General features: G+C 57.4%; 3 protein-coding genes across 8 annotated transcripts in view; 1 reads left to right on the top strand and 2 right to left on the bottom strand.

Moving 5' to 3' along the window:
* The window catches only part of ZZEF1 (zinc finger ZZ-type and EF-hand domain containing 1), a 97523-nt gene extending 89933 nt beyond the window's left edge, over positions 1 to 7590 (bottom strand). The window contains exon 1 of one of the 4 annotated variants that reach the window (XM_047709270.1): positions 6841 to 7590. In XM_047709270.1, the coding sequence (XP_047565226.1) occupies positions 6841 to 7194 (354 nt within the window). In that variant the 5' untranslated portion in view covers positions 7195 to 7590. The remainder of the gene's footprint in view (positions 1 to 6840) is intronic. The other 3 variants (XM_047709271.1, XM_047709272.1, XM_047709273.1) reach the window with 3 other exon arrangements.
* Positions 7591 to 7681: 91 nt separating this feature from the next.
* Positions 7682 to 26991, top strand: LOC125088170 (neuferricin). 3 transcript variants are annotated; one of them, XR_007123597.1, is made up of 6 exons: positions 7682 to 8007; positions 12297 to 12437; positions 14871 to 15057; positions 16405 to 16673; positions 23531 to 23535; positions 26981 to 26991. XR_007123597.1 is itself a non-coding variant. In XM_047709276.1 (4 exons), the coding sequence occupies exons 1-4, from the start codon at positions 7755 to 7757 to the stop codon at positions 16619 to 16621; spliced, it is 798 nt and encodes a 265-aa protein (XP_047565232.1). In that variant the 5' UTR covers positions 7683 to 7754; the 3' UTR covers positions 16622 to 21848. The 3 variants fall into 3 exon arrangements, 1 of the variants encoding a protein (XP_047565232.1); XR_007123596.1 differs by lacking the exons at positions 23531 to 23535; positions 26981 to 26991 and adding an exon at positions 20063 to 21848 and having other exon boundaries at positions 7683 to 8007; positions 16405 to 20031; XM_047709276.1 differs by lacking the exons at positions 23531 to 23535; positions 26981 to 26991 and having other exon boundaries at positions 7683 to 8007; positions 16405 to 21848.
* ANKFY1 (ankyrin repeat and FYVE domain containing 1) overlaps positions 19574 to 27038 on the bottom strand; it is a 74596-nt gene continuing 67131 nt past the window's right edge. Inside the window, exons 21-25 of the mRNA XM_047709275.1 lie at positions 26565 to 26655; positions 26167 to 26291; positions 24595 to 24741; positions 23420 to 23510; positions 19574 to 23073 (exon numbers count right to left, since the gene is read on the bottom strand). Of these exons, the coding sequence (XP_047565231.1) occupies positions 22941 to 23073; positions 23420 to 23510; positions 24595 to 24741; positions 26167 to 26291; positions 26565 to 26655 (587 nt within the window). The 3' untranslated portion in view covers positions 19574 to 22940. The remainder of the gene's footprint in view (positions 23074 to 23419; positions 23511 to 24594; positions 24742 to 26166; positions 26292 to 26564; positions 26656 to 27038) is intronic.

The raw sequence follows: 27038 nt of genomic DNA, 5'->3' as shown, positions 1-27038 counted from the left end.
CCCAAAGGAGCAGCACTCCCAAAGTCAGCCACACTCTTTCACCCCAATTTGTCTGCACTGTGAGAGCACACGTGAGCAGGCTGGGGGGAGGAGGGGCAGAGGGAGGAGGAGAAGAGAGAGAATCCCAAGCAGGCTCCACACTGAGCACAGAGCCCCAAATAGGGCTCGATCTCATGACCCTGTGGGAATCACGACCTGAACCGAAAGCAAGAGTCAGATGCTCAAACGATGGGGCCCCCCAGGCGCCCCTGTGTTACGCCTTTCCACTGTATCCCCTCCTTCCTCTGCCTGGCAAATTCTTCTAGCCTCTCAGGCCCTGGTTTGGTGAAGTCTTTCCCAAACTCCATGCTACTGTTAAAGGCTCCTCTGTGGTTCCTGAAAGTGAAATGGGCTTAGGGTGAAGCAAAAGGCTACAGGGGTAAAGGGAGGCAAGGACAAAATTCCCGTGTGCAGGAGAAACTGTGAATGGGCTCAGCCGGCTAAAATGCTCCAGGAGCTGAGAGTGGAAAGTTACACAGACCTAAAGCTTAGCCTCCCGTTTGATTCTAAAAGCAATGGGGAGCCACTGAAGTTTCTACAGTAAGACAGCATGTGATGAAGCAGTGTGTTGGAAATCAGGGAAAGGTAAAACAAGGCTGTGGCCTTTCCTCTATAGCTCTTCTTCCCCACAAGAAGCCAATACCATCATCCCCGACGCAGTGAAGTACACAGGGTCAAAATAACCCCCAACTCACCCAGCGTCCTTCTCTCCCCCACTGCCTCATCACCATCCACGGCCATCGCTTGCTGGGCCAGAGCAGAGCAGGCAGCTGGGCGGGGGGCCTCCCAGCCAAAGGGCAGGACAAGACCAGGCGGTGTGCTCTACGTGCCAAGCGATGTGTATAGAACAGGCAACGAGGGCCCAAACCCGGTTATTCAGAATCACAGCACGGGAAAGGTTTGGTCCTGACCAGGTGATGGTGCTAAGGCAGGGAATCTTGAAGAAATGAGAGAAACGAGGTCCACACACAGGACAAGGCAGGTGTCCCATTGGCTTGGGCATAGGGCTCGAACAGGGAAACAGAGGCAGAGGAGGTCAGACAGGGAGACAGGCCAGCCCGGGGTTCTAGGCCCTTCTGAGGAATATGTATTTGTCTCTCAGGCAGTGGGGAGTCTCTGCAGGCCCTGAGCTGTGGGGAAGCAATGTCTGCGCCTGCTTCATCCTTACTGCACAGACAGGAGTCTCTCACGCTCTGTCTTCAAAGGGTGGAGAATTACATCCGCATAATTCTATTTGCATAGTTCTTGGGCTCAGAGCCATTCTAAACCAGAGGATTAAAACCTTTGACACAATAATGACAAATGGTATTTTCCCTCTAAATTTCCTCTGAACCAAACACTAAGACCCTTTTCTAGTTTTTCTAAAACTCTATTTAACTGTTCCCTCAAACATCAAAAAATCCCCTACTCCTCCATGGTTACAGACTGGATATGGGGCACAAGGCCAGAGAATGAGGACAAGACCGTCTTCAGGCTGCTCACCCAACCTGCAGCCCCTGCGGTGGAGCGCTGGCCTGGCCCTGGCCCGGAGACACAGCCGCGCAGAGGCAAGAGGGCAAGGGACAGCGACGGTCCTGCCCTCGCACTGCATAGCCCAGTGGGTTTCACAGACGAAGCACCAGAGCCAGTACGGCAAATTAATAAAAGAAGACCTAGTTCTCTCAAATTCCCATCTGAAAGCCATCTGCCATCATCCCGTGTTCAGCACCTTTTCCTGCCCAAAACTCTACACGTCTCTGGAGGCATAGCGTACTGAGAGTACAAACACGGAATTTCTAATCTCTGCTGTCAGACAGGGATTTAATTTTAACTCTATTCCTCATCTGCATAAAGATGAAGTAGATTCTGCTCCCTACGACCAAACCAGAGTCCTCCCCCATGGACCACACCTAGCACAGGAGAAAGTATGTCCCACTATAAAATGATAAAGCTTCAGACTTTGATCTACAGTACAAGTCCAGCAACTTCTTTAGGGTACCACCTCAAGCAACTAAGTCATGGGAACGTGAAGGCAAGATGCCCGGGGGGACACGGATGGCAACACAGATCTGGAGCCCAAGAACCAGGATATGAAACTTGGAAACACTTAGCGTTATAGTAATACTGTATACCGCCGGTGACCTGCTCCATCGTGCTGGGTGTCATAAAAATGAAAGGAGGGAAAAACACACATCATCGTTTTAGTTGCTACTATGAAGACGTTTTACTATCATCTCCCTTATACCCTTAAACTTAAAGTATCACAACACGTCATCACAAGCTTATGTTAAAATTAACTAAGACACAGAAACATCCGCTTACTCCCATCCAAGGGCACACTTGTTTTAGAGCACAGAATCACAACCATGGCTAATGTCTATCTTCTTGGACATTTCCCTGTATAATTACTCCATGCTTACAGATAGGACAACCAAATGGCTTTTTAAACTCTGGCTAAGCCTTCACGTGGAGACAGACCTGCTCTCTTCAGCTAACAAGTGCTAACCAGCAGCAAGGGCAGGTCACCAGACTTTAGTACTAGGCCACACCCCTGACCGTCTCCACACCAGATCTACTAAAGGGGAACAGGCTTCAAGAAAAATACACAATGCTTTTTCTCAAACTGGAATTATTCTTGCAAGATCTCCCTTAGCATGCAGAGGAAAATTAAAGAATTGAGACAAAAAAAAAAAAAAAAAAAAAAGGTGAGACTAAGTAAAAAGAATCCCAGAGAACCAGGTCCCTAGAGGAGGAAGGCCTGGAGTCAGAGGACTCCACTAGAGTGGTGGCACCAGAACTCACTTTCCCATCCTACTTGAGTCCCTGAACCCTACAGGACCTTCAGTCTCGTCCTCACTGTGGGGCTGGGGTCACCCAACAGCCTTGCACAGCTGGCCTGAATCACTAGACACCAAGTCTCCGCACACACTGTAGAGGGTAAGGGGAGACAGCCCTGCAGGTGTGAAGGAAACTCCCAGCATGTATTTCGTGAGTTCAGTGTATGGGTACTTAAGACCCTATGACACAGCTCTAGGTGGCCCCAGGGATTTTTACAGAAGGAAAATACGACCTTGCAACATTTCCCAAGTCACCAGGTCTTACTGCTGGGCTTCTGAGTCCTTAAGGTTTATTTCTGCCACACGTGTGACTACGATGACTCTGTGTCTCACAGCGGGGAAAGGACAACCACTCAGGTTTTTCTTCCCACCTATCTCTTTAGTCACGGTGGCTGCACGACCTCGGATTTAACGATGTTCAACAGTCCACAGACTAGCTCTAAGGGACTCAGGTTCTCACGGAGCACACACACACACTTCACAGTGGGAGGAACCAATGGGCTACTTTCTCACGGAACCCCAGAGAACAGATGACTGTATCTCAAGCAGTGTTCTCTCGGACTCCCAGTCTGCGACACCTCCACATTGCTGCCCATGGACACATTAAGCTCAGCATAGCCAAACCAAACTCATCTGGTCTCTCCAGATCTTCCCTGCCTAAAAAAGTTTCTATTCTCAATAAACAGCCCTATCACCTTTCCAGTAATGTTGGAGCCATCCTGAATTCCTCTCCCCTTCTAATTCTCTACTCACACATAAGTCTCAAGGACTGCTTATTTTACTTCCTAAATCACTCTCAAAATTGTTGGTGCCAGGGCACCTGGGTGGCTCAATGGGTTAAGGCCTCTACCTTCGGCTCAGGTCATGATCCCGGGGTCCTGGGATCGAGCCTTGCATCGGGCTCTCTGCTAGGCGGGGAGCCTGCCTCCCCCTCTCTCTGCCTGCCTCTCTGCCTACTTGTGATCTGTCAAATTAAAAAATAAAATCTTAAAAAAAATTGTTGGTGCCATTTTAGCTGCCACCACCCCAGCCCAAGCCCACCCAGTCTCTTACCTGAACTACCATAATAGCTTCCTAACTGACCTGCTTGGACCCTGCTAGCCCCTCTCCAACCAGCTCCCTGAAAGGCAGCCACAGCACCATGGACCTGGCTTAAAGCTCCGGTTTGCAAACTCCTAGATGACAGAGGCTGCAAAGGCCTCCCCAGGACCTGACTCCTGCCCACTCCTCCAGCTTCGCTCTCTTCCTTTGCGTTCCAGGGTTTAGCCACGTGTGTCACACCACTAATGGGAACCAGGTATCTGTTCTCCTCTTTCTCAGTAATCACGTCCTCGTTCTTCAGCTAAATCCATGGCCATGAAATAAAAGTCATTCCCTGCCTCCCTTGCAGCTCAGTGGGGCCCTGTGGCTGGGCTTGAGCCAACAGGAGGTGAGCTCTGCCCTTAAGAAAGGCAGTGTGGCCCTCTCCTCCCATTTCCTTCTCCTGAGGCTGTAATGCATAAAGCGACAGCTGAAGGAATCATTCTGGTCACTCGGTGGAAGGCGCCTGTGGAGGAGGACAGCACAAGAAGGATGGAGCCAGGTCCCCAGGGGAACGACTGAAAGGGCCACGTCAAACCTGGACTGCCCACCTGGACTTTTTCATAAGAAGCTGGTTTACTATTTCTTCTGAAGATTTTATTGATTTACCTGACAGAGAGCATGGGCAGGTGGAGAGGCAGGCACATTGAGAGGGAGAAGGACACTGGGATCATGACCCGAGCTGAAGGCAGTCGCTTAACCAACTGAGCCCCCCAGGCGCCCAGAAGCTGGTTTACTATTTTTTTAAATTTTATTTATTTATTTGACAGAGAGAAATAGTGAGAGAGGGAACACAAGCAGGAGGAACGGGAGAGAGAGAAGGAGGCTCCTCCGCTGAGCAGGGAGCCCGACGTGGGGCTGCATCCCAGGATCCTGGGATCACAACCCGAGCTGAAGGCAGGCACCCCAAGCTTGTTTACCATTTAAACCACTGATGCACTGACCTTTCTGTCCCTTGCAGCAGTTTTGTCTAAGCCTAATACATCACACCTTTCTTCCAGATTCTCCACTCTCTGGACTTGGACGTGTGCATGGGATTTTCTCTCCCCGCTAACCCTCTGCTCCTCCCGTGTTATCTATCACCCTTCGGATCTGAGCTGAAATGCGACTTTCCAGGTAAGTCTCCCTTGACTTCCTAGATGAGGTTAAATGCTCTTGTTATATTTTTCCTTACACCTTCCTTTGGCTGATACTCACTACGCCTATAACTGCTAGGTTCGCGTGAGTCCCCTTCAGTACAACACACCACTTAAGAGCAAGACTCTGCTTTGTCCACTGTCATCCAAGTGCCCGGTACTCAGTGTGTGCCCAACAAATATTTGCTCAATGAACAATATCATAGCCCCTGCATGATTTCTGGACCACACCTTAAGGACTTCTTGGCCTTGGGCGCCTGGGTGGCTCAGTGGGTTAAGTGTCTGACTCCGGCTCAGATCATGATCTCAGGGTTCCAGGATTGAGCCCTGCATAGGTCTCCCTGCTCAGAGGGGAGTCTGCTTCTCCCTCTCCTTGTGCTCTCTCACTCTCCCTCTCTCTCTAAGTGAATAAATAAAACACTGTTAAAACGGACTCTTGGCCTTACATTATGGGACTCCTGTCAACTCTGCTTGTAGCTTTATTTCTGTCAGACATTTCCAATGTAAATACTGTTTCCCTCCATTGCCTTCTGGACAATTCTGAAATGTGCCAACTCCTTCAACAGATCTACACAGCTCTTCCCAGCACAACTTCATTTTCTCTCAAAACATGTAGAGCTAGAGACGAAAGTATTACACGGACTCTTGGAATTAAGAAAAAATACATATGGAGACCCTTCGCTAATGAGTATGACCCCATTTTCAAGAACTGGGATGTCTTACTGGTATCTTTTTAAAGAAAATATAAGAAACATACAAAGCTTATTACCTAAATTCTGACTATATGCAGGAAAATGTTCTTAAAATATTTTAAAAGCCTCTGTTTGTAAAGCGCACATCACTTTCTAATGGCATTACAAGCACCTGTCATTCACCCTTCACGGATGCTGAAGATTCTACATGGCTTACTCACTTCCACAAATTAAGTATCTATTTGCTATAACACTGTGGAGTTAAAGAAATGGGTTTCCAAGAAGGAGGCGACGGGACCTAAGACAAAGAAGCAAACAAACCAAGAGAGCTGAGTGCTAGGGCTCCGGCTGCCAACGAGTCAGTGGGAGACCCTGGAGCAGTTCTCTTTTTACTGTAAAATGAAAGGTACAAATAATTCCTAACATCCCTTCTGAGAAAATAGTATTTTGTTTCCATATCAATTTGCTGCTCATGATGCAACAGAGATTATGTTGGTGACTATGCCCAAAACTCGGTCATCACAAGTCCTGACGGGAAGCGTGACACCTGCCCGTCAGCTTCAGGTTACATGGAGGTTTCCATGAGTCTAAACCACGGCTCCTGGACTACCCAAAAACAAGTGTGTACTTTGGAAATGGGAGTTTCGGGGTAGTGAGAATGGGTTTCAGAAGGCGAGCTCTCCAGGCCCTGTCGTCCTGCTCCCACGCTCGCTGGGCGCCCACGCAGGATTCAGGGGGCGCTCTGGAAAATCCCCCGGCCAGTACAACACAGTGGCTTCCACCTCCACTCCCTCGATCCCTAGGCCTCCGTCCCGGAGCCCGGTAAGGAAGATCCCGCGGGCCGCTGGGCCGCTTCGGGCAGCAGCACAAACGTCGGCACTGCAACGACCTGCGAAGACTCCTGGGCTTGTCGAGTTCCTCAAACCAAGGACGGCCCCGTCTAGGCCTTCCGCACCCCCAGGAGAGCGTAGAGACTCGCAGCCGTGTCCCGCGGAGTAGAGGACGCGCACCCCGCGGGGTGCCGCCCGGCCCATCGAGAGCCACCGCCCCGCCCCGCCGTCGCCGGCCGGTCCTCACCTCCTCGAACTGCTCGCCCGAGCAGCCGGCGCCGCGAGCCTCCAGCAGCTCCCGGAACTGCTCCAGGGTGACGGACTCCTCGCCGCGGCCCAGCCGCTCCTCCAGCCAGCGCAGCAGCGCGCCGTGGTGCCTGGACACCAGAGACTCGCAGGGCGGCGCGGGCCGCAGCGCCGCCGCAGCCTCTCGCAGTCGGGCCGGTTCCAGCAGCGCCGCGGCGGGAGGCAGCGCCGGAGCCGCGGGGCCCGAGCCGGCGATCGTGCCCGAGTCGGCCGCCCAGCTCTGGTGCGGGCCCCAGCCCTCGCCCCCGGCGGCAGCCGCTTCGTCTTCACTGCTGTGACTCGGAGCGTTCCCCATGGAGTCTCCGTGTCGGGCGTCCGGCTGTGCCGCCGCCGCCGCCTCCCCGCCTCGACCTGTCAACCTCCGGCGGCACCCGGCGGGCGGGGACGGGGAGGGGACGACGGCGGCGGCGACTTCCGGTTTCCTCTCCGTCAAGCGAGGACTGCCGTCGCAAAGGCGCCGTCAGGCGGACTCAGGCAGATGCCGTAAGACAGCGAGGGAGGAGGGCTGCGACGGCGGGTGGGACCCCGAGTTCCCAGAGGGCCAGTCGGTCCTAACGTCTACGTCATCCGGCCGCCTCCTGTGCCGCCATCTTTGTTGGGGGCGGGAACCGGCGTGGCTGGGCCTTCGTCGGCCGCAGAGTCCGTGTCTTTCCACGTTCACTCCCTACGCTGAAAAATAGCGAAGCCAGGGAGTGGAGCCGGAGAGTGGTCTTTCTTCCAAGCCGGTGTCCCTTCAGTCCCCCCTTGTCCCCTGGGGGTCGCGAGGTCGTCGCGCCGGGGACGTCGGCCGGTGACGTCACGCCTGCGTCGCCGCCGTCTTGGCCGTGGCTGGCGCGGAGGCCGCCTGCCGTGCGAATGCTGCGGCGCGGCGGGCGTGGGCTCTTGCTGGGCCTGGCCGCGGCGGTTGCGGCGGCGGCGGCGGCGGCCCGGTGGCTGGGCTGGTGGAGCGGCCGCGCGGGCCTTCGCCTCTTCGTCCCCGAGGAGCTGGCCCACTACCGCGGCGGCCCCGGGGACCCGGGCCTCTACCTGGCGTTGCTGGGCCGCGTCTACGACGTGTCCTCCGGCCGGAGGCACTACGAGCCTGGGGCCCACTATAGCGGCTTCGCAGGTACCAGCGGGCCGGCCCTCGGGCTGACGGGGGCCCCGCTCCGTGGCTCGGGCCCTCCGGCGTCTCTCGCGAGCCCGGCGCGCCCCGCCCTCCTTTCCCGAGCGCCCTCCGCGACGTCGGCTGGAGAGACGGGCCTCCCGCCTGCAGCTGGGGCCGCCCCGCGGGGCTCGGGCGCCGCCGGGAAGGACGCCGCGTCCCCGCCCTCCGAGTTCCGCTCCCGACCCCAGTCGTCTCTCGAAGATGTGTCTGTCCCAAGTCACCTTCCTTTAGCGCTCCCCAGGTCTCCCCAAAAACGGTTCCCTGGGTGGGACTCGTCCTTTCTCTAGGACGGACGCGCTCGTGTCCGCTGGAGATGCTGGGGCCGGAGCCAGAGAGGGACTGGTTGGCCTTGCAGGCGCTCAGATCCGGGAAGCTGCGCGCGTGGCAGGCCCGGGGCGCTGGTCGGTGGAAGGTCTCCTGTCCGTGTCCTCTGACCCGGGCGTCGGAGCTGATTCGCTGACAGGCTCTGGACTGGGACCACCAGCCGGGGTGGGGTTTGAAAAGGAACAGACAGGTGTGGCGGCTGGTGTGGGGATGCTGCCTCTGTCCCCTAAATACGAGGCACGCCTCAGCTCCAGGGAGAACTTGTACAGAGAAGGAATTCAGGTCAGCCCACGTTGCCAAGCTCCTCAAGCGACCCAGCAAGGAAGGAACTGACCCGATCGGCCCAGTGATCTAGCGGGGAGCTGGGCCTGGGGTCAGGGCTCGCTCCCCTGCAGGCTGACTGCGGTCTGTGGGGCCACCACACAACCCCGTCAGGGCGAGTTGCAGCTGCGTGGCAGGGTGCACAAGCGGGAGTGGGAGCCCTTTCATTCCCGGGGTCACTGCTCTTCGCGCCACGCTCTAGTGTCTGCCGAGTTCGTCTGTGCCCGTCGTTCACTCCGCATCCACGCCCTGACCCCGCCACCGCCCGCCTTGGGCTAGGTGCTGAGTGTCCGGAAGACCATGCTCCCACCACCCGCACAGCCCAGCAGGGAGGCAGAGAGGTGCATTCCAGCCGCCAGTGTCGGTGTCATTGTCTGTTACGGTGTAATTCACACAACGTAAAACCCACCCTTTTAAAGCATGTAATTCCGTACGTCTCCGTGTATTCCGAAGGTTGTGCAAACATCAACCCCATCTAATTCCACGAGTTTCTGTCACCCCTGAAAGAACCCTGTATCTGTCACCAGTCACTGCCCAGTCCCTCTGACCCCTGCCCCGACCCCCAGCCCCTGGCAACCACTGTCTGCTTCCCTCTGACATGATGATCTGCCTGTTGGGAGAGTCACATGTGTGTCTGGCTTCCTGCGCTAAGCGGCGTTTGCAAAGTTCATTCCGGCTGTATCGTCACCGGTCGGTCCTGCGCTCCGCTTTGTGGCCAGGTCATGTTCCGTTGGATGCATATGCCACGTTTTGTATATTTCATCACCATTTGCTGGACATCTGGGTTATTTCCATTTTTCGCCTGCTATGAAAACACTGCTGTGAACATCTGTGTGCACATTTCTGTTTGGACGCGTGTTTTCAGTTCTCATGTAGCAACTCTTGTGTTTCGCTTTTTGGGATGCTGGCAAATTACTTCCTCAAGTGGCTGTACTCCCACCATCAGTGTAGTAGAGTTCCAGTTTCTCCACATTCTTGCCAAACTGGCCGTCTTTTCGATTATATCGTTTAATGGGTTTGGTGCGGTGGTAGCCCATTGTGGTTTCTACTATTGCAGTTCCCTAATAACTGTGACCTGGAGCATCTTTTGATGTGCTTGTTGACCATTTGTGAGTCGTCCGTGAAGAGATGTCTGTTCAAATCCTTTTCCGCTTTTTAATTGGGTTGTCTTTTTATCATTGAGCTGTGAGAGTTCTTTATATACTCTGGATACTGACCTTGACCAGATCCCTGGTTTGTGAATATTTTCTCCCCTGCCGTAGGTTATCCTTTCACTTTCTTTATAGTGTGCTTTAATACACAAAATTTTAAAATTTTGGTCGAGTTTATTTTTTTTCTTTGTTAGCTTGTGTTTTTGGTGTCCTAGCTAAGAAACCATCACCTAACCGAAGGGCACAAACATTTACACCTGTGTTTTCTTCCAAGGGTTTTATAGGTTGAGCTCATACATTCATGTCATTGATCTGTTTGGAGTTAATTTTTTTTTTTTTTTTTTAGATTTTATTCATTTATTTGTCAGAGAGAGAGGGAGAGAGAGCGAGCACAGGCAGACAGAATGGCAGGCAGAGGCAGAGGGAGAAGCAGGCTCCCCGCCAAGCAAGGAGCCCGATGTGGGACTCGATCCCAGGATGCTGGGATCATGACCTGAGCCGAAGGCAGCTGCTTAACCAACTGAGCCACCCAGGCGTCCCTGGAGTTAATTTTATATATGTTGTGAGGTGCGGGTCTGTTTTCATTCTCTGCATGTCGCTATCCAGTTCTCCAAGCACCATTGGTTGGAAACACTATTCTTTCCCCATTTGAATTATTGAAAGTAATTAGTGAGAATGGACGTACTGAAAACTGTCAGTGCATGGATTTCATTCAGCCGGTGCTCACTGACAATTACTAAAGAGGAGACACCGCCAGACACCAGGGAATCAGTCCTGCGTCGGTGTGTTCTCTGCCATGATAAAACTTGCAGACCAGTAGAAAAGGCCGACAGTGGATAGTTATTACATCAACAGTTGATGAAGTATTTTTGTGACAGGTGTTAGGAGGAAGAAATACTTGAGTTACTGGAGGCCCTAACGTAAGAGTAGAGGAGGGAGAAGAAGAGGAGCACAGCGTGTGGTTAATATTATCACTGACCCATTTTTCCAGCTGTCAGGGAATATCTTTTTTATTAGATATGTAAATCTGAGTAAGCACTAAGTAAAAGATTTTCCTAACTGTAAAAAATACATATTTTTAATGAAAATACAGATTTTAGATACATTTTTTTTCCAGCCCAAAAGAATTGGCTGGCATTTCTGCTATAATCACTCAGATCACAGTACCTTGGCAGGACCTCACTATAAGCCCTGTGCCGCCACTAGCCGCACACGCGTCTGTCCGGTGCTTGCTGAGTCACAAAGCCAGTATTAGCTCTTGGCTATTGGCCGTAAATGGCTGTCATCATTCTTGGCCCTAGACGCCATCATTTTAAGAGTTCTCCTTGCTGCGTAGCGTTCAAGGGCCCCATTTCTGTAGGACATACTGAGATGCTCAGACATTTTGAAATGGGGACAATTTGGAACTTCTGATTGGACTCAGCACTCCATTCTATCAAGTGACCCTGGGTTTAAGCTCAGTAGGGAAGCTCAAGGCACGCCAGATGGCACATCGACATTTTTCAGGTGACACTCTGTCCCCCTTGACTTGTGGCAAGGCAAGGCTGCTGGCCAGTGCCATACGGCCCTGAATAGCCCGCTGAGGGATCTGGACATCATTCCAGCGCCAGAGGAAGAAGGCACTGAGGATTTTTCAGCAAGAGAATGATATCAGTTCACGTTTAAAATACCAGTCTCCATGTTGTATGAAAAGAGTGTACAGAGAGCCGCTAGGGTTTTCTGTAGTAGTTTGGATGAGGGACAGTGGCGGGCTGGGCCTGCTGCGTGGCAGATGCGGAAAGGCAGACTGATGCGGCTACTTAGGAAACTGAAAGACTCGGGGACTGCTGGGATTTGAGGGCTAAAGGAGGTGTCCCTGTTGCAAACTGCATTTCTGGACTGAGTATCTGGTTGATAGTTCCTGAGCTATGAAATTCTAGAAGACATACAGGTTTCCTGGGGCTGGCGTGCTGATTAGTGGAGGGTGGACATTTTGAACTTGGGATGTTTGTGGAACATCTAGGTGATGCTGACTAGATGATGGGATGTACCACTCTGGAGCTCAGAAGTCTGAGCCAAAGATACCAACCTGGCGACCGTTGGCCTAGAGGTGGTTTTGGAACTACAGGAGATTGTCGGGGGGGTGGTGGTGTGCAGTTAGAGCAGAGGAGGTGGTCAAGAACCGAGCCCGAAAGCTGGTGGAAGACAAGCCCATGAGGGAGGGGGAGGCCAGGAGCGTCGTGTCATGGAAGCGGGCACGATCAGCTGTGCCAAGCACTGCTGAGCAGACACGACGCCAGGGGTAAGCGCCACAGCGTGTTGCAGATCCAGGAGCATCTGCGCCAGCGAGGGGGGGTAGCTGTTTTTGGAGATCAGGAATACGGGATCCCCCATGTTTCTCAGAAGTTGGGCTCTTGAGTTGGTACGGTGCCTGTGACCAACAGGGTCATCTGTTTGGAAACCTGTCCCCTGCAGGCCGAGATGCATCCAGGGCGTTTGTGACTGGGGACTACTCCGAAGCGGGCCTGGTGGACGACGTAGCTGACTTGTCGTTTTCAGAGGTGCTGGTCCTTCAAAATTGGCTTTCATTCTACGAGAAGAATTACAAATTCGTTGGTAGGTAATCCCACGGGTCATTTCCATAGATTCCATTCAGTTGTCCCACAGTTTTTTTGTTTGTTTGTTTGTTTGTTTTTAAGGATTGTATTTATTTGACAGAGAGACACAGCCAGAGAGGGAACACAAGTAGGGGAGTAGGAGAGGAGGAAGCAGGCTTCCCGTGGAGCAGGGAGCCTGATACGGGCTCGATCCCAGGACCCTGGGATCATGACCTGAGATGAAGGAAGATGTTCAACGAATGACTGAGCCACCCAGGTGCCCCGTTCTGCAGTTTTTTAAAAGAGTTCTTTGGAGATTGGACCAAGGTTTAAAACCCACACAATACCCATGGCATTTTCCCCTTAAACTCTGGTTGTTAGTGTGGCCGTGAGTCTACACTAGGCAGTGTCTAGGACACTTGTTTCCCTCCCTCGTGATCTTGGGAGAAGATGGCCCGGCCGTTTGCCTTGGCCTCTTTGGCCTCTGGCCAGGGTTGCCTACAGCATCTCAGACAACCAGCTCCGGGAGCCTGGCTGGGCCCCAGGCATCGGGCTTCCGCCGCACCCAGTCAGGAAGGCTTGAAGCCTACATTTGTGGGCAGTTTTGACAAACACAGTTTTATTTAGCCCTGTCAGGAGCCCAGCCTTAAGTCTGTGTCCATCCTGAAGGAGCTGCCTCCCAAACATTCGTGAACCAGTTGTGCCCAGCACTACGTGGATCACCAGCAAGGAGCAAGCAAGGACAGGGTCACGTTCAAAACAAACACCTCACAGTGTCCTAAAGACATAAAGACATGTTAGAGTCTAAACACTAGAGTGCTTTGTCAACACTGAAAATCGGGCTGTTGGGCCCTCTTCCCTCTCTGGAGCCCAGGTGGTCGCAGCTGACTTCTTGGGGAACGTCAGTGCCCTCACCAGCCCCGCAGTCTCAGTGGGACATGTTCTTCCTCTGCCCCTAATGCCTCTGACAGCTACTGTGTCTTGACCACCTGGGCTCCATTTCTGAGAACCTTGGCCTTCGTACAGCTACTCTCTCCCTCCACATCCAGCTGCCCAGAACCTGCATGGTCCTCTGTGTGTCCAGTCCCCCAGTGCACACACACGGTTGGCTCCTGTCCTCCCGGCCTGCACATCCCCTTCTGTGTTTCCAGCCGGCTGTCCCAGGTCATTCATGTAGCCACAGCCACGTGTGCACTGGAGGGACTGGGCACTTTGGGGACCTCCAGGAGGCTGGTTTCTCCCTTTTCCCCGGGAGGTTGCTTGAAATACTGCCAGTTAGTAAGGAAAGGGACTCCTAACACAGAGAGTAAGAATAGGGCCCTGAGAGTGGGCACAGGCGGCCCGACCAGGTGTGTCATCCTGGAGTTTGGGGAGCTCTACCGTGGTTGGCCAGGGTTAGCGTGCATGCAGGCGGGCGGTCAGGGGAGGGCTCCGGACCAGGGTTGGCGTGTACTTGAATGCCTGCCGTGGATGAGTGATGGGGACCGGACCCGGGAGGAGCTGAGTGCAGGTCCTACAACTGTTGGCTCGTTCTGCAGGAGGCGGGTGGGGGCAGGATTGCTCGGGCCTGGAAGAGCCCCGTCAGGGGAGGGGGCTTACTACCCGCACACACGACGGTGAGGACGGGAGGGTCAACTCGGCAGCCGGGGCCCAGCCTCAGGCACATGGGAGGCAGATGAGTCTCTGTGTTCTGGATACAGTGTTGGCTGGGAGCCCTCGCCAGTGGTGACCCCGTTCTCAGGACACGGCTTCTCTAGCTCTTTCTCTGCTGCCTCTAGGACTCCTGCCTCTCTGTGGGTCTCATGGCTAAAACCTAGCACGACAGTTTTGTTGCCAGGCACGCAGAGATCCTCCGGGGGAGAGGTTTCCGCAAGACCGATTCGGGCTACAGGCTGGGGCTAGCGCCCTGATCCCCCCGTGTGGCCTAACAAGCGCGGAACACGAGTGCTCTGCACTGGGCTGTTTTGAATGCTGGGGCCTTGCTGGAGGTGGGGGATAGACTCGTGAACAAGTAAACCAACCACACAATTCCAGATAGGGCTGTGTGTAAGTAAAACGGACTGAGTAGTGTTGTGGGGGTGCCTTGTGGCCCCTTTAGAGCCGACCCCAGAGAGGCCTGTCGGAGTGGACAGTGGGTGAGCAGAGCCCTGGACGCAAGGAGCCCGTCCCTTGTGTGTTGATGCAACACATCCCGCGTGCCTCCAGCACCATGGAGCACTGAGGAAGGAGTCACATGCGGCTCTGCCCCCGGGAAAGCGTCTGCACATGGGAAGGGTCGGCGGCCCCCATGTAGGGGAGCCCGCGCCTGGAGGCCCATCTCTGCGGGGTCTTGTCAGACATCGAGGGTTCTCAGTCCGGAGCCCGAAACCCTGGGAGCTTGGGCTTCACCGTGGGGGCAAGGTGCTGTGTCCGTCGCTCCTCGACCCTGAGCTTGGCTCTTCCATTCCTGCAGGAAGGGTGACAGGAAGGTTCTACGGAGAGGACGGCCTCCCCACCCCCGCACTGAGCCGCGTGGAGGCCATGATCTCCAGAGGCGCAGAGGCAGGCCGACGGGCACTGGAGGAGAAGCAGATATTCCCACCGTGCAACGCTGAGTGGAGCTCCAGGAGGGGCGGCCGGCTCTGGTGCTCCCTGGAGAGGTACGCAGGCACCTGTGCGACTCATCCTGTCCGGCTCGGTGACGCTGTAGCCCGGCTGCCCACCCAGGCGGGCTCTTCCAGAGCACAGGTGCTCTGGGGAGCAGGTCTCAACAGTGCCTTGGTGTCTGAGGCTTCTGGGGTCCCTGACAACCAGGGTAGGTAGGGGGGGGACCCAGGTGTGTGTGTGTGGTTTGCTTGAACTGCCCAGAAACCCGGCCTGGGGATGAGAAGGTCCAAGTAGAAAGGCTCACTTTGGCCTGGAGACCCACCTAAGGCCTCTGTCGCTCCTGGTCCACACAAATCAGGGCTGCCTTCGGCACACGGGGACAAGGAGGCGGGGCTGGCCATGGCTTGATGCCCCGAACCCTGTTCTGGAAACATGGCAACTGCTGAGTGTCTCCGAGAAGCCCTTTCCCACAGAGATCGGCGAGCGGAGCCCAGTCAGGGCAAATGCCCCAGGGATTAGTCCAGGCTTGGGGAGCTGAAGGAGAAACCAGTGTTTTCTGCCCAAATCCTCAGGCCCTCAGGCCCCATAACTCCCCTTAAGACGGACCCCAGCCCCCTGGCCCACACAGCAAGCTTGAAGGGCCTCGAGTGTGAGCCCAGCTCTCCCCCAGAGGAGCCGGGAAGTGCCTCCCTGAGGTGTAAGCTGTGCACATCCATGCGGAGCCCCCCTTGCCCTCCTGGAGGTGGATCCCTTGTGTGACAAGAGCCAACAGCCAGAGCTGCCGGCTCTCCCCAGGCCAGGCCTGTATCTGTCCCGCTTCCTCCACTGTGGCGCAGGGAGCAGGCCCGAAGGGTCGGGAGGAAAGCTGCTCTCTGGTTCTGAAGAGACAGGGCCTGCTCTCCACACAGAGGGGCTCAAGGAACCTGGCCTGCCCACCGGAGGGCCTGTCTGCCAGGCTCGGTGGCCCCCTCCGGCGTCACTGCCGTCCCTGCCCCAGTGGGCCCACCCTGTCCCTCTGCCTGAGCCCCGTCTGTCGTTTTACCTCCCTGCAGAAGCGATAAAGGAGGCCTGAGTTCAGACAGGGAATGGGTGTAGAGGGAGGGGGAGGGAGGGCGAGAGGCACTAGGGTGCCACTCACAGGCCAGCAGGGGCGAGCATTCCCCCAGGGTTAGCAGTGTGGGGCCTGGGAAGGTGCAGGGCAGGGCCCGGGAGCGCCAGGACAGGGTGGTGGACTCTGCCCACGGCAGGGGACACTGGAGGAAGTCAGGAGAGCCGGAAGGTCAGGGGACGCACGCCGCAGACCCCCACCTTGGGAAAACGCCAGGTGGCCTCCCCTGCTCGCTACCCCCAGAGACTCAAGAGTTCCTGCTGCTAAGCCATCATCTCTATTCTGTCCTCAGCGGAGGCGTGAGCAGAGACTGGGTCGGGGTCCCCCGGAAGCTGTACAAGCCAGGAGCCAAGGAGCCCCACTGTGTGTGCGTGAGAACGACCGGACCCCCCAGCGGCCAGGCACCTGGCCTCCCTGTGCACACAAACCGTGGGGACTTGGACCACCCTGGCCTGGGCGAGTACACGGGCTGCCCACCCCTGGCCAGCAGCTGCCCCTTCCCGCCGTGAGCCAGTGCCCCGGATGGCGGGGAGCCACAGAGAACCCTGCCTGGGTCTGGACGCTTACGCTTCCGTGGCTGAGGCCAGAGCGCGCCAACCTGCCTGGTCCCCAGTCAGCCTGCTTATGACCCACTCACAGTCCTTCAGAGCCCTCGGACAGGCGCGCGCCCAGATCTGAGCCACTAAAAACTATCGGGCCTGCTGCCCCTCCCCCAGTCAGGGCCCCGGGGGCACCGGCCAAGGATGGACAGCATCACTCCCCTGCACCTCAGAGACGGGCAGACGCATCCAGAGAAGCCCCGGGTCCCCCAGGCTAATCCGAGCCCCGACCTTACCTCCACCCTGAGCCGGGCCACATCTAGTTGGAGACGTGGGCGAAACGGGGCGGGCTGATCCCAGAGGGGGCGGCAGATCCAGACGCCCCCGAGCGACAGTCTGAAGCGAGGATGATCTTTCTCATCAACGTTCAGAATTAGGTGGGGGAAGCCTGCTTTTTGACGAGAAGTGGCTTCAGCGCCGCGCTGCCACTCCCCTCCAGGGCTGGCCATCACCCCTTTGCCGACCGACCGACTGGAGGAGCTTCTTCCTGGGGACCTGCCTGCGCCCCCACCCCCTCCTACCTTGCCGCTCTCCCCCCACCCCCCATTCACCAAACCCTTGCTTCCCTCCCAAAGGAAACGCTCCTCCGGCCACCACTGAAACCGTGAGCTCCGGCGTGTGCTTGCGGCCCACGCCCCTTGGCCCCCGCCCGCTGAGTGGCAGGCTGGATTCTGCCCTCCTCACCCCTCGGCCATGCCAGTCCCAGACTGGCCATGCTTGAGGACCTCCGAGAAACCCTCCCTTGGCTCTTGCCTGATCCCTTTTCTCCCCTAGACGCCCTCTGGGCCAATGAGTGCACCCCCGGGTCTTCTCACTCCCACTTCAGCTGCGTCAGATTGGCAGCTCTCTGGAGCACTCCCAGGGACCCTGACACCACGTTTCTAGAATTTGGTCACCTGGTGAAGTCTCCGTGGCTGTATACCCCTTGTCACACCATGTGACAACCCCAGCAACCTCCCCAGCTCCCAGCTGTCCCTTCTTGCCTGGATGCGGCGAGCGTCCATGTCCTGCCTCCCACACCACCCTCTGTGCTGCTGTGAGCAGTCACCCTGGACGGCCAGGGCGTTCCCCCCCCCACACACACACACCTTCAGTGCCTCCCACCACCTGTGCACCCTGGCCTGCCAGCTGGGTTTTGTGTCTGTGGCAGCCTTGTTCTGAGATGACATCCTGAGTTTCCCATCAGCCACTCTCCCTGCACAGGGACTGAGGGCTCCCCAGCCTGGTGTCCTGTACCCCTGGTACCCAGCCCGGGGTAAGTGCACAGATGGGCAGCACCGAGCAGTGGAGCGGGGCCTCATGTTCCAGGTTCTTGCCCCGACTCAGTGCTGTGTGTGTCCTTCCATACCACTCCGTCCTTGCAGGCACCTGGGTGCTGGGGGGGCAGGGGAGGATCACCTCATGGAGGTGGGCAGCGGAGCCCTGCTAGAGCCCCAGAGGCCATCCTCGGGGTGGGAACAAGGGCCAGTGTGGGGGCTGGCCCAGAGAAGTGCAGACTCTCCCAAAACAAATTGGCAATGGAAATGAGCTGAATGAGGCACCTGCCCCCCCATCCCAGCCTAGTGCAGCCATGGAGGGCCCCAGGCACCCCACTGCCCCAGCTGCAGGCGGCTCACTTCCCCTTCGCCACCACACGGACTTGACCGTGAAGTGCTCCTTGTGTGGGGTGGCGGGCTCGGGCTTGCTCGGATGAAGCTCGGGCTTCCTGGAGTGGCAGCTTTCTTCCAGAGGCAGCCCCCGGGGCAGTTCTAGCTGGGAAGATGGCTTGTGAGGGAGATAATCCTGGGTGGGGGCTTCATCTGTTCTCCTTCAACCTGTCCGCTGGCCCTCGGAGGGCCCAGAGCAGGCGCACAGCAGAGCTGAGCTGAGCGGTTCCCCCACATCTGCGTCCTGCCCTCTGGGGCAGAGTTGCCCCCCTCAGAGGGAGCCATTCCGGACCACTGCCCACCCCTGACTTGTTTAGCTCTGGGACCTGGAAGGCCCACACACAGGCTGGACCCTGTCTGTCCCGAAATCTGTGGTGCCGCTCAGACCAAGATGAAGCAAACCCTCCGCCCCCACCAGAGCCCCCATCAGCTCCCAGTGGAGGGGACCTTGTGTCCTTGCATCAGAGGCGGGCACGTCACCCATTTCTGATGACCTCCCTCGGGGGGACTGTGAGCCAGGAAGGACTGTGGTCACCGCTCCCACTCCACGGATGCAGGCACTAAGGCCCAGAGGTCTGGGAACTTGCCAGTACTGTCAGTGCATCAGGAACAGTAGAGCGGAGAGCCAGCGCCCTCCCCCCGCTGAGCAGGGCGGGGGTCTGTGCCGGCCCCGTTCTCGGGGTTCTCATGGGTTCACACACCTTCCGACTAGCCTTCCCCTCCAGGGCGGCTGTGAGGGTTACTCGGGCTTGTCCCCTGGAGGCACTTAACCGTGCCTGTCAGCCGTGAGAGAAGCCAGCAGAGAATGAGCTCCGTCTCTGTCTCCACGGCGGGTCTGAACCCCGGGTGGACAGGCTGGAAGACGGAAGACCAGCACACGCGAGGGCCCGGGGCGCGGCGAGAGTCGCAGGATCCGTTCAGGGACTCTGTGAGCCCCTCAGCTCTGGTCCTCAAGTCCCCGAACTTCCCCTAGTCTTCTTGGAATCCGCCCGCTAGACCAGGGCAAGCAGAACCCTGCCTGGGGCCAGGACCGAGGGAGGGGTCGGAGAGGAAGCGTGGCTGCCTGGGCTGACGTTGGCCCCGGGCATGTCCAGGTGGCTGGTCGCTCACACCTAGCACAGGTACTTTGGGACTGCGGCCATCAACGTGCTTCCAAAAAGTGCTGGAAATTCCAACTTTCCTAGAGGGTGAGCTACTCAAGAAGTGGGTTCACATGTCAGGAGTTAAAAATCCGTTTTTAATGCTTATTGGTATTTCTGCATTAAAAAGTGACTACAAATGTCTTGCTGAAGTTTCCACTTTAAATGCACAATTTTACCTCATCTTATTGTAAGGAATGGTTACAGAAAATGCAAATATCAGTATTTAAAAAATACATTCCATGACGCAGACTCCAAGAGAACACCACTGATCCGCGCCTTCCTGGTCCCACCCCAAGGCTGCTGTCCTACACGGAGCACCGCCCTGCGTGGCAGGAAGCCCAAGGGATCCTCCCAAACGCGCATCTCCTGCTCCTGCCCCGAGACCACCCTTTCCCCGCGGTCGCACAGCTGTCATGGCAACAGCCAACCAGATGCCTCTGCCACAAGAGGACCAGCTACGAAGCCCAGCGGGTGCCAAGTCAGGTCTCCCTGCTACAAAGCCTGTGTGCCGAGTGCGAGAGGTCAGCGCGGGGTTTGTGTGACCAAAGGGAGCGCGCAGGCAGCGATCTTCCAGAGAACGTCTTTAAGGCAGTGTGACGACTTTGGGGGCTGCTTCGGTGTTCAGTTTGCATCTGGTCAAGCACTGGCTCCTTGCGATTACTGCATTAAATGACGATGACAATGTGGCTTCCCAGCCCCTGCCCCTGCGGAGGGTCCCGTCATGAGGGGAGCAGTCCTGGTCCCAGAAGACCTTCAGTTCCCGTGAGGACCACGTCCCACTGCCCTGCGTGGTACCACTGTCGTCTGGGGGCCCAGTGCACCCCTTGGGTCTAAGCCTCACGCAGCCCCTCCTGAGGCGCGCCCCCCACTTTGCACCTAAGGACCAGGCTGGCGCGGTCCCAGGTGGCAGGCCAGGCGGGGGCGCGTGCAGAGAGGTGGCCAACCTGCTGGGCCGCTGGCCTCCACACAGGCACGGCCACAGGGACTTGGGGCTGAGGTAGAGGGCCAGTGGGCGCAGGGACCCCACTGCTGGAGCGTGTGGCGGGGAGACACCGCGCAGGCCACAGACCCCGGACGCAGCACTCGTTCTGCCCCATCGTCTGCCCAGACCACCAGAACCGGAAAGTCCCAAGTGTAGGCACTTAAGTTGGGTGGCCAGTTAGGTGAGGCCGCGGGCACGCACATGGGCCGAGGCGGAGGTTGCTATGCAGTGGGCCTGGCGCCGGGCAGGAGGCCGGCCGAGCTGAGGCGGCGCAACACGTGGATGCGCACTCCGGGCCTCGGGGCAACCAGCAGCTCTCTCAAGGACTGCGAGTGAGATGCTGCCGCTAGCAGCTGGGCTATAGGCCGAAGTGACACGGGGACAGCCCCGCAGTCGTGCAGCATGGCCAGTGCCAGCAAGGGCTGGGACACGGGAGCCCCACAGGCAGCCGCCACAGAACCCGCCTCGTGCAGCCCAGCAAGAACCCCGTGGTCCTGCCGCATGTTCAAGGACACAGCGAAGCCATGCAGAACTCCCAAAACGCTTGCCCACTCTGGGGCCACCCGGCACCTCTGCCATCCCCGGACCAGAACAAAGAGGAGCTGGCCTCGGCGTATTTTAGACAGGACTTGAGGACTTAAGTGCAACGAGAGGCAAGACGGCTACTAAAACTGGTAACGGCAGGGCAGGAGCGGGACGTAAGCCGGATCCCTGATGGGCTTCCCAGCCTCCGCTCTCCACCCTGAATGTGGACAGAGCATAAAAGTACCAACTGCCTCGATTCACATCTGAAGCATAATTATCTTACTTTCCAGCTAAAGAACCGGTCTACCTCATGAAGCCCTACTTCCTCATGGTCCTGCTCAGCGGACCACGGGCCTCACATGGTCAAGTGTCTGCCAAGACTAGTTGTTCCTCTGCAGAAGTTCTACAGGAAACGTGTCACAGACTTTAGAGGACCAGGGGACTCTTCTGATTCTTTTAAACACTGTGCACAAGCTCATGTTAACATAGAAAGCATATATATCTCATAAATGACAGAAATATTAAAAAGTAGCACTCTGGCTTATCAGCTTGTTTTACACACACATTTAGGCAACAGACTGTATAAATCTACAGCAACAGAGATGACACACCACCGTCCAAAAAACAAAGAAAAGCAGGCTGTTGCCAAGATATTTTAGTCCCTTTACACATACACCCACACTTCATTAGCGCAAAAACAATGTAGTGGTTGCTCACGGTCTGAAAAGTCGGCGTTACGATCGACGCTGCTAAGCTCTGAGAGTAACTCACGGGCACACGTGTTCATCTCAGAGTTTCTTTCTGTAAAGCAGTGGTAGAAGTTTCTCTAAATGTGCACTTTTTTAAAACTGGCTAAACCTTCAAAAGGAGCTTTTCAGCGCCACAGGGTTAGCAACACGCACTAGCAGCAACGAAGGCCCCCAAAGCTCAGGGGCCTCATTCCACGGATAAGCCAGCGTGTTCCAAACCTGCTCGCACCCGCTAGGCAGGCCTCTATGAAACGTGGGCCCCTGCACCTGCCAGCCAGAGGCCACACAATCCCCCTTAACACCCCGCCCCTGGGCCCGGGTGACCCGCGGGTTCCTGGGGATGCCCGGCAGCCCTGTGCGCGCCGTGGCCCTATCAGGGCCAATTGTCAGAGTCACTAGCGCATGCGTGTGCAAGGTAGGCTCTGAGTACAGGTGTGGACGTTGAACCCCCCAGAGTGCGGCTCTACATGACACGCAACACATAGTGTGCCTCCGCCAGCACGCCCTGATGGCAGAGCGAGGCCTCCACGCACGGCATGCGGCCAGACGAGAGAACCAGATGCTGCACTCCTGAACCCAGGTAAAGCTTTCGGTTGTTAAGGCCACGATTTTTCAGCTCTCATCTCTGAACCCTGTTTATAAAGATTTCACCTTTTTTAAAGGGGGAGCTCACTAAAAATATCAGCTCACGTTTAAAAAGCCTTGGGGCAAGAGGATCCTATAATCTTTGAGGAAACACTGTGCTGCCACTTACCCAGAGCGAAGGCAGCGCTCATGGGGCCACCAGCCGCCAGCCGCACCCCCGCGGGGTCCCGCAGGGTCCCGCCCGCCCGGCCGCCAGTGCAGGAAGACCACGGGATTGCTCCACACGGACACTAAACTACTGGGAGGGGAGGGGTTTTCCAACTGTCCCTGTATGTTGCAAGCAGAATGGGGTCCAACTCTTGTCACAGGTGCCGCTGAGACGACACGGCTTGGTCCACCAAGTCGTCCAGTGACCTCGATCACAGTCGGACACACGGACAACCCAATGGAATCCTTGTAATGGGGTCAATCCCCCCTGGGTCCTTCATCGTTCAGTCTGTTCCGCAGGAAGACGGGACGGCCAGCCCCTGCTCTGGGTGGGTCAGGCTCTTGAGCAGAGCAGCTGCCGGCGAGGCGACCGGGATGTGGCCTGGGGGATCCCTAAGAGACCCCCCCCAGAGTCAGCACATCAAAGCAAATGTTGCAAACCCTCACGGGCTTGTTCAGATCAAACTTTATAATAGGAATCTCCTTGGTCGAGCATTTATGGCACAGAAGGCGTCCGCAGTGGCGGCTGTGGAAGCAAAGCAAGGGGGCGTGAGGGGGCCTCCAGCGGCCACGGCAGTGCCACCAGCCCCACACACACGTTACAGCGCCTGCGAGGAAGGCTCGTCAAAGACCCAAGAGCCAAAAAAAAAAAACAAGAGCCGCTCGGCACAGCCCAACACCGGGCTCATCCTCACGGGCCCAGCCCCTTGGCTTTCAACACAACCAAGCCCCCCGCCCTCCTACACGCACCGGCCATGGCAGCATCGCCAGCGCAGGGCCCTGGCAGGTCCATGGCTTCTTGCGGAGAAAGGCAGAAGCAGGGAGGGACAGGAGAGCCACTGCCCCTCTGGAGAGCAACCCTGGGGCCTTACCAGTGATGCTTGCGAGTCGTGACTCCAAACTTGGCGGCACATTCGTAACAGGTGGACCCATCGCACCATGGAGGCTCCTTGGACAGCATGTCTGCAAGGATGGGCGGAGAGGCCCCGTCCCCATCAAAGTGACAGTGCCAGGCGACCTGGGGGCTGTCGCAGTGACGTGGGCATGGGAGCGACACGGGGGAAGGCTCTGGAGCCCTAGCACTTGCCAGGCAGGCTGGGGCAGGAGGGGCAGTGCTCAACGCTGTGACAGCACAGCGTCTGCGGGGGGACCTGGGCAACCAGGGGCAGCCAGAGCAGGAGGCACAGTGGGAGAGAGACTGCAGGCTGGGAAGACCAGCAGAGGCCACACAGCAAGGGGCCAGCGGGGAAGGGACAGACCTAGGGTGAGCACCATAGGCGACAAGGGGCCGGGAGGAGGCAAGAGCGGCTGAGGGCTTGGTGTGGGCTGCGGAGCATTCGGGCCGGGAGTGAGCAGCACACGTAACAGAACCGTGCCTCATCTCCAGGCTGAACGCCGGCTCTCTGCTGCCCAGAGCGCCCTGCCTGTGCACGTGGCCTGACCTAACAGCAGGAACAGTGCAGGGCTGGTCACCGCCCAGCACCTTCTACAGTAGCACCCGGATGGCTCCCGCCCTGAGCTCTGAGAAGGCGGCCCACATGCGCTGCGAACGGCAGGGGTGTGAGACGAACTGTGCATGGGCACCGGCTCTGCTGTGGACCACTCGGGGATGCTGGACAAGTCACCCGGCGCCACTGCCACCTCAACAGGGACAGGGTGATGCTGGCAGATACGAGACCACGCAGAGTGCCGCTCTCCTTGCCACAGAGGGAACGGGGTGGGTGGGGTCAGTGGGGGCAGAAGCAGAAGGCTGTCCCAGAGGACGCGGAGAGCCTGGACATAGACGTGCAGGGACTGCTGGACTTGTGCACGGCTGACCCAGGAGTTTGTGGATCGCTGGTGGGATCGGGGAGCCGGGAGCAGATGGGGCCCGAGAGCACTCTGCTAAGAGACTGCTCACAGCCCCTCTCCCACCACGGCCCTCACAGGAAGCTGTATACAGGGCCAGGAATGCACTGGCGCACTCTGGGGTTCAGAGGTCACCAGGACATCTAGACGACCCACACCGGGACCGTGTGCCCTGGAGGAGCAGGAAGGAGCCACTCACCTAACAGTCTGAACAGAAGCTGCTTCGTGGCGACCTGGTAGTTGAAAATGTTGACTCCCTGGTTATTGTTGACCCCAAGGCGAGCCCCAGAGCGGACGACGGCGCGGCACAAGTTGGCATTCCCTTTCATGTACGCCAAGAGCAGCACTGGAAAATGAAACAGCAGCAGGGCTCCTTCCTATCCAGGCCCGGCTGAGGGGAGCACAGGCCCTGGCAGCGCGCATGCCAGCAAAGGCCCTGCGGACACTCTGGGAAACCTCCATGGGGGATGCAGCTTTGTCCAGTCCAGGGCCAGGAGCCCAGGGCACGCAGGGCCGCTCCGGAGCCCGGTGAGCACGCCACTCCAGAGACGTGAGCAGAGACCAGACGCGGGAGGAGGCCCGGAAGGAAGGCGTCTGTCTCAGCTGCCCGCCTCTGGCACGCACTCGGGGACAAAGCCCTAGTTAGTGACACAAGAACACCAGAATGCGCGGGAGTAAAGTCAGCTTGGGCTCGCCCTCCCCCGGGGAGGTGACCTGTGCAGGCGCCAGCCCTCTGGGCTCCCAGGCTCCGGCCAGGCCCCTGCTGGCCTGTCACTTCCCTCGCTAACACCCTGCACTCCCCCCTTCACTCCGTCCTCTCAATGGTGCAGACGGACGGGGCGATGATTTCAAATGAGGGAAGAGGCACAGAGAGGTCACAAAAGTGCCCAGCGGCACCACCGAGAACAGAGTAAGGCACTGGGAACCGGGTCTGTGCACTTAAGCCCGACAAGAAGTGCCCGCCTGCCCGTTTCCGGTTCCTGGGCAGCGGCACACAGCAGCGGGTGCCGGGCCCATAACCCACTCCCGCAGCCGACTCCCTCAGACCCAGGCTCAGCACAACACATTCACACGCCAAGGCCAAGAACAGACAAGATTCCTGCGCCCGTCGAAGGTTCTGGACGCTCCTGGGACGCCACGCTGCTGCCAAATGCCGAAGCGGCGCTGTCTGGCGGGAGGAAGAATGAACGGGAGCGCAGCAGCGGCACAGGGGTCTGGGAGCCCAGGCCGGTTTCACCCATTTCCCTACTTGAAAAATGGAGACGCCCTGCCTGCACTGCTAACAGGGGGTTGCAGGCACTGCACAAGCGTCTACATGCAAGACTCCATCAGAAACGCGGGGACAACCACACGAGTTAGCGCCATGACCATGGGCACCGGAGCAGTGCCACAGGAGGGCCTCCACAGGACTCCTGCCCCTATGTGCGAAACGGGCCACGTCTCCGAAGCCCATCAACACACACCACAGCACACCCACCCGCCCCGGAAGTGCGTGCAGGGCCAGACAAGGGGCAGAGGAGGACAAGAAACACAGGCAGGCAGGCGTGCGGCCGGGAGCGTGGCTGGGGAGTTCTCCAGACACTTCCGACATGCATGTGCCCCAAATCGGACACTGCAGAACACCACAGGGGCTCCAGGGACAGATGCTCCGAGAGCCCCTCCCGATGCGCAGGCAGGTACCCTCCAAGGATGACGTGTGTGCCCAGGCTCCTGTCCTTCTGGAAGGCGGGAGTCCAGGGAGTGGGGACGGCAGCCACGCACGCTGACGTACCCGTGTTCCCTTCTGCATCCGGCTTATCCAGAGGGTACTCGGGCATGCACTCCAGGAACAGCTCGAAGATGGTCGCTGCATTCTCTCTGCCGTACTGTCCCAGGATGTGCAGTGGCGACTGGCCGCTGGCAGAGCAAGTGGGAAAAGCGGGGTCACGCACAAAAGATGTAATTTTCTGACCCCTGTGATGCCGGATAAATTTAAGAACACTGACTAGGTCGTCAAAGTTTCTCTACAAAGTATTTTTCAGAAAGAAACACTCCGAGCTACCAAAGTCGGTCAAGTGCGCTACTGGCCAGTTAGTTCTACAGTGTGGACCTGCGAGGCACGGGGACCACGGCGGTGAGGGCAGGCCAGGTGGCGTGGGGCCCAGGCCTCTGCTCCGACCACACACTCACCGCAGGTTGAAGGCTTCGGCGTCCACGGTGCACTCGGTCAGGAGGACCCGGATGTTGTTGAGCCGACCGTGCATGACCGCGAGATGCAGAGCTGTAGGGTAAACCCTCTTACTGGGCAAGCCCAGGACCAGCACAGGAAACATGGCCTCTTTACAACCTCCCTCGGAACAGGACGCAGCCACAGCAGCCCCCGTCCACTCACACAGCCACGGCTGCCCAGTCTCACCACCCCCCAGACCAGAGTCATGCACGCAGCCCCGGCAGACCGCACACTCTGCGTCTGCAGTCACCCAGAGCAAAGACTTCAGGGCTTCACCAGAAACCACCGCAGGGCTTGGGAGGAAGCTGCCCGGAACAGTCCAAGGGAGCCCAGCCCAGAGCCCTCTCTGCCACAGCTCTGCTGCTGTGGAAACCAGCCTCCCCGAGGAGGGCAGGCCAGGGTGCGGGGCACCTCGACCTCCAGACTAGGGGCAC

The sequence above is a fragment of the Lutra lutra genome, chromosome 16 (genome assembly GCF_902655055.1).
Source record: "Lutra lutra chromosome 16, mLutLut1.2, whole genome shotgun sequence".
NCBI lineage: Eukaryota > Metazoa > Chordata > Mammalia > Carnivora > Mustelidae > Lutra > Lutra lutra.
The sequence above is the reverse complement of the archived record's forward strand: the minus strand, read 5'-3'. Positions and strand labels throughout refer to the sequence as shown.

What these genes read in the sequence shown, in the direction of transcription:
- LOC125088170 (XM_047709276.1), top strand. Translation starts at nt 7,755, where the DNA reads ATGCTGCGGCGCGGCGGGCGTGGGCTCTTGCTGGGCCTGGCCGCGGCG. An exon ending in CCACTATAGCGGCTTCGCAG is followed by an intron (nt 8,008 to 12,296) that starts GTACCAGCGGGC and finishes TGTCCCCTGCAG; the next exon opens with GCCGAGATGCATCCAGGGCG. An exon ending in GAAGAATTACAAATTCGTTG is followed by an intron (nt 12,438 to 14,870) that starts GTAGGTAATCCC and finishes CCATTCCTGCAG; the next exon opens with GAAGGGTGACAGGAAGGTTC.